The sequence below is a fragment of the Pteropus alecto genome, unplaced genomic scaffold (genome assembly GCF_000325575.1).
Source record: "Pteropus alecto unplaced genomic scaffold, ASM32557v1 scaffold90, whole genome shotgun sequence".
Lineage (NCBI taxonomy): Eukaryota > Metazoa > Chordata > Mammalia > Chiroptera > Pteropodidae > Pteropus > Pteropus alecto.
Window position 1 is genome coordinate 601,666 of NW_006429894.1, and position 5,602 is coordinate 607,267.

At 66.7% G+C, this 5,602-nt stretch overlaps 1 protein-coding gene across 5 annotated transcripts in view; it reads right to left on the reverse strand.

The window, feature by feature from the left end:
- Nucleotides 1-299: 299 nt before the first annotated feature.
- LOC107195501 (maestro heat-like repeat-containing protein family member 7) overlaps nt 300-5,602 on the reverse strand; it is an 11,176-nt gene continuing 5,873 nt past the window's right edge. For 3 of the 5 annotated variants that reach the window (XM_025044650.1, XM_025044648.1, XM_025044644.1), the window contains 7 exons: nt 4,046-4,186; nt 3,401-3,577; nt 2,939-3,097; nt 1,994-2,095; nt 1,785-1,887; nt 1,238-1,297; nt 300-547 (listed from right to left, as the gene is read on the reverse strand). In XM_025044650.1, coding sequence (XP_024900418.1) covers nt 414-547; nt 1,238-1,297; nt 1,785-1,887; nt 1,994-2,095; nt 2,939-3,097; nt 3,401-3,577; nt 4,046-4,186 — 876 coding nt within the window. In that variant the 3' untranslated portion in view covers nt 300-413. Of the gene's footprint in view, nt 548-1,237; nt 1,298-1,784; nt 1,888-1,993; nt 2,096-2,938; nt 3,098-3,167; nt 3,578-4,045; nt 4,407-5,602 lie in introns of those variants that run through there. The other 2 variants (XR_003045426.1, XM_025044651.1) reach the window with 2 other exon arrangements.

A 5,602-nucleotide genomic window follows, 5' to 3' on the forward strand; every position in this document is an offset into this window, starting at 1 on the left:
CTCGCTGCCACAGGCACAGGTGCCTCCCTGCTCCGGGAAGCGGGCTGGCTTCTGAGGACGGCCGAGGGCCCTGCCCAGCGGGACAGAGCCCAGTGCTGATGGCAGGAAGTGACAATGGGCGTGTGGGTGAGACCAGGAGACAAGCCCGGGGACCGACTGCAGACTGTGGTCCCCTCACCCTCTGCTCACACCCCCAGAGCATTTGTCACAGAGCCGGTCTTTCCAAACCCGGTCGCCCTGTGTCTCGAAGGTGCCACGGAGCTCAGGGGCGGGGAGGCAGGAGCGCTGGACTGAGGGACCTCGTTTTCATTCCTTTAATGCAGAATGTGTCTTTCCCTCGGATTATAAGAGTAACATCCGCTTATTGCAGAAAATGTGGCAAGCACAGCAGCGCGAACAGCCTCGGGAGCCTCTCAGGGTCTCCCGGTGCAGAAGCAGGAGGTCGGGGGCGGGGCCGACGGCGTCTCCTTGGCCTCCAGGACGTAGCAGACCTGCGTGGCGAGGCAGCTGACCATGGGGTCGGGGTCTTCCCTCAGGGACTGCAGGGCTGCAACGCAGAGGCGGCCGTGCTGCGCGCGGTGGCGTGGCTGGGCTGCACGGGGCTCGCCAGCACGCCGGCGGGGCAGGAACAGGCCGTGGGTGGACAGCTCCTCCCCGGGGCCACCTTGCTCAGTCACGAGCAAGATGGCGTACCCCTCAGGGCTCAGGGAGGCAAGGGGCGGCTGCTCCTCGTCCTGCACCCACGACCAACCCCTCTGGTCCCCACCATCGTCCCCTCCCTGGCTCTGCCCACCTGCTTCCCGGAGAACAGCTATGAGCACAGTCCTGACTCAGAGCTGCGGCCAGCACGTGGGGGCCCGTGGGGGCGGGGCCGTGGCGCTCGAGCGAGGCCAGACAGGAGAGGGCGAGTGGGGACACAGGGACCATGACCCGAGTTCTGCCGGGGGCTCCAGGAGGGCTGAGAACACTGTCCCCTCACATGAGACAAGGTGGTCTCCCTCCCGTAAGAGCTCAGGGACTGTCCTGGCTGAGGGCGGGTCGGGAGCTTGGTGGTAGTGGCGTCAGTGAGTGACGGGGCAGGACAGCTCTGGCCGGAGCCCCCGCTAAGCGCCTCAGAGATGAATTCTCTCGTCTCTCCTTCCGGGGGTTGTGCCCATGAGCCTGCCTGTCCCCGTCCCTCATTTCCGAACCGGCCGCCAGCACCAGCTCGTGGCCGAGGCGAGCGGCCTCCGCCCACCTGAATATGCCTCCTCCGTCTCACCGTCCTTGTCCATGTCCAGGGTTTGGATGATCTGGCCTGCGGGGCACATGGAGCTTCAGTGGCCCCACAGAGGGCCAGGGGACACTAGCTACACTGGGTCTCCATGCCTCTCCCCAAGTCCCCACGTCCCCCCGTCTGTCTCCTGTCCGCACACTGGCGTGGCCACCAGCCACAGGGCTGGACTTTTCCCTCCAGTCCTGAGTGAACCGGGCTGGGGTGGGGCGGCCCCTGCTCTGCTCCTTGGGGCGACATGAAGCGGTCCCACCGGGCTCCGAGCTTCCCCGCGGAGCAGTGCCCACACCCGTCACCCCGCGGAGCAGTGCCCACACCCGTCACCCCGCGAGCTTTGCAGCCTGTTCTGCTGAGGTAGGGCTGCCCGCCCGGCCAGGAGCTTCCTGCAGGGGAGGGAGCAGCAGCTGGAGATAGTCCTCTCCCACCCTCCTGGCCCTCATGTCCCGGTCCCCTGGCTGGACAAGGTCCCTGGGACAAAGACAGAGTGGCTCCGAGGATGGGGATGCAGTACCTGCAAACCACACGGCCGCGTGGCGGATAGGGGCCTGAGGGCTCTTGAAGAGGGTCATGCACTGCCTCAGAAACCAGAGGGCCTTGCCGGCCTCCTGCTCCAGCTGTGGGAAGACGCTGTGGGTGAGGCCAGCCCGGGGGCCACAGGAAGACGAGCCGGGCGGCAGGCGGCAGGCACCAGCCCGGCCCAGGTGAGGGGCTGCGTCTCACCAGGGCCGTGAGGATCATCCACATGTCCTTCTTGGCAAACGTGACCTTGAGCCTTGACCAGCCCAGGGCGGTGGCCATGTGGCAGAGGCTCAGCCGGCAGACCTGGGGGACAGAGCGGCTCAGCGTGAGGGGCTGCAGGAGCGGGGCCGGGAGGCGTCGGAGGGCGGGCGCTTCCAGGCAGGTCGGCGATGCCCACGCCCGCTCCCCACTGACGAGAAGTTCACAAACCACAGCCACAGCTGTCTCAGTTGTCCCCGTGCTGAGACCGAGTAGTGACACCGTCCCTTGGTCACCTCCCGCTCCCCGCAAACGGCCTCTCCGCAGTTACAGCTCCCCAACTGGGGTGGTCGCTCCTCCAAATTGGGGTTGGCTCTGTTCAGAATGTCACCGCTGAGGTCGCCAGGAGGGACCCTCAGACCCCGCCCCACAAAGACAATATCCCATCGGCCACTTGCTCAGCATGTCCCTCGCATGGGCCTGTTGGAGGCCTCACCACGGCAAAGTGCCCCGATCTGGGGAAAGCTGTGTCTTTTCACAAACAGCCACCTTTCAAGGGCTGCTTTTCCCAGCTGCAGGACACTCGCTGGGCCCCCGGGCTCAGCACTGGGCCCATCCGTTCCAGAACGCTCCGGCCCCCACCTGCCCTGGGAGCCCGTCTCTCTCCGGTGGCCAAGGAGCGAGCTGGGAGCCGTTCGGGGAGGAGGCCGCTGACTGGCGCCAGGCGGTGGGACTTCTTCCCGGGAGCGCCGTGACCACAGCATCGCGCTGTGTGCGGGTCGGTGGCAGCGGGGAGAGCCGGGAGCCGGGGAAACCCGGCGTGAGCGCCGTCGGCCGCTTCTAGCCTCTTACTGCACCTGTCCAAGGTCAGGGACAGGCGACGCCCACAGCATCGCCCCGCCTGCTGAGCGTGGGGCCTGCGGACCTGCTCCGAGCTCGGCCTCTCACCTGAGCCACGTCGGCGTCCCTGTCCTCCAGGTGGAGCACGAGAAGGACGATCAGGTTGAGGACGTGGTGCTTCAAGGGGAAGGCGAGGAACCCCCTCTTGACCTTGGCTAAGATGCCCTCATAGATCTTGAAGGCTGCGAGACGCAGGCGCTCTGATTCCTGGGCGAAGACACACAGGCACACGCGGGACACCTCTGCCTCTGTCCTCCCCGTCACCAGGGCTCCGCCCCCCTGGCCTCGTGCTCCCTGGGCCAGCGCCCTTCCCCCACACGGGCTCTGCTTCGAGCACCACAGCTGTCCTGTTCCAAACCCTTTCCGATCTTTGCTCAAGAGTCCGTCAGCCAGCAGCCCCCAGGGAACGGCATCACAGCCAAGGCAGAAGGGCCTCTGGAGACAAGCCCCCCGGCTCCGTCACTCCGCAGACGCCTGGCGGGAGGGCAGGGGGCCCGCAGAGGAGCCCACCTCCTCGAAGAAGGGCCTGAGCATGAAGCTGAGCTGGACCAGGAACGAGGATGAGCGCTGCCAGGTGAGGTACTGCACGACGCCCTGCAGCATCAGGAAGGTCTCCAGGACGATGTCGCTGTCTTGAGAGTAGCAGCAGTTCAGCACGTAGGGCTGGAGGAGGCGCAGCTGTCTGGCCTGCGGAGCGAGCAGTCCAGGAGCTGTCTGGCCGGCAGTCCCTCCCGCCGACGAGCGCCCCTGGTCACACACGACCGCCTGCTCATCCCGGACCGGCCTGGCCCAGTAAATGGGTGGCAGCCAGAGGGAGCTGCCCAGGGGCATCCGGGCAGGTGTCTGTCCCCGTGGGAGAGAGGAGAAGACGCAGGAGGGCCCCCTCGCTGCCCCCGCTGCCTGGCCTATTCGTCCCTGGGGAGACCCAACGGCCCGAGATCCTGGAACTGGCCGGGCCTGGTCTCTGAATGACCCTCCTCTTCTCCTGGGAGAGAGGGGGCACTGGTGGCTCAAGCCCCCAACCCCTGTCCTCAGTGGCCTGGCTTCACAAGGCTTAGCTCCGTCCGCACAGAGACACGCGGCCCCTCCAGATCCCTCTGTCCCGCCCCGAGCGACAAGGCCCTCAGGGCCACGCCCCGGGCCCCGGAGACTCACCATGTTCCCGTGCTTGGCAAAGGTCTCCACCACCTGCAGCATCTGCTTCACCACGACGGGGTCCTCGCTCTGGAACCAGCCGGCCAGGATGTGGATGGTGACGTTGTCCACTGTGGCTGCCACGTCTGGGCACCGGAGCAGCTGGCAAAGGAGACCGAGGAAGACTGAAGCGTCCGGCAGGGAGACGAACATCCCCCGCACGCCTGCGGGATCGAGGTTCCTCCACGCTGGCGAAGACAAGCACGTGAGGGCTCGGAGGAGCCGGCGACGAGGCGGAAGCTTCGCTGGCGGCCTCACACCCCGCACGCCAGGTCGGTCGTTCCTTCTGCCAGTTTCCCTTGGGCACCTTTGATTCGGGGAGCTGTGGGGGGCGAACGTGAGAAACGCGCCCAGAGAGGGAGGGTGGGCGGATGGACGGACGGACGGACGGACGGACGGATGGGCAGATAGATAACAGACACGGACACACAGGTACCGCAGTATCTGCGCGCGATTACTTGAGCGTGGGGGTAAATGTGGGCACAGCCTCGGTCGCCCGCCTGCCAGATCCCGGGAGATGGGGAGGACGCGGGACCGAGGGAGTGCGGGGGGGACACACACGGGAAAGGGGAGGCTGCACCGAGGAGCCCACGGCCTGCGCGGCTTCGTTTGCATGTTCGTGAAAACTTACGTGTGTGTGTGTGTGCACGCGCGTGTGTGTGAGCACTCGTGTGCGTGTGCACGCGTGCGTGTGTGTGCGTGCGTGTGCGCGCACGTGTGTGTGCGCGTGCGTGTGTGCGTGTGTGTGCACGTGTGTGTGCATGTGTGCGCGCGCATTTGTGTGCGCGTTATCCGAAATGAAATTTAGAGACGAGCTGCGGGGACACGGACGAGGTGGCTGGCTTTTGCACGCGCACAGCACGCATGTGTCCCGTCCGTTCTCGTGCCCGGCGCTCACGGCGCAGAGGTTCGCACGGACCGCGGCTGCTTCCGCCAGTCTGACCGGCGGCCGGCAAAACCCGCCTGACTGACGAGCTGAGCAAGCTTCTCACGCTCCCCGGGCCTCAGTGTCCTCCGCCACAGAGGTGACATCGCCATCGCCCAGAGTTAGCGGGAGCGGGAAAGCGCCCCGGCTCCCTGCGGAGCGCCCGGCAGGACGACGCTCCCACCGGCGGTGGCGGGGAACCCCCGACAGGAAACCGACCGCGGGGCGGGGCTGTGGCAGAGCAGAGCCTCCAGCCGAGAGACCGGACCCACTTTCTTAGCCGTCCCTGAAGCCCCGTCAGCCCCGTTGGTCCTGCAGCTGGGACCTGGCGGGCCGCCCTTCCGTCACGGGGGCGAGACCCGCCCGCCTCCCGACACGCTGCCCCGCCTGCCCCTCCTCAGCCCCCGATCCGGGGAGGGGCCGGAGGAGCGGACGCCACGTCGAGTCCGCTGTTTCCACTGGCCGTCGTGCGCTCGGGGGGGACCGCTAGTGGTTTTCTGTCCAGCTGTGTTTCTAGAAAACAGTTGAGCCTGAGAAGGGAAACGACCAACACCTGGACGGCAGCCCAGACCAGCTGAGGAGCGGGGAGAGGC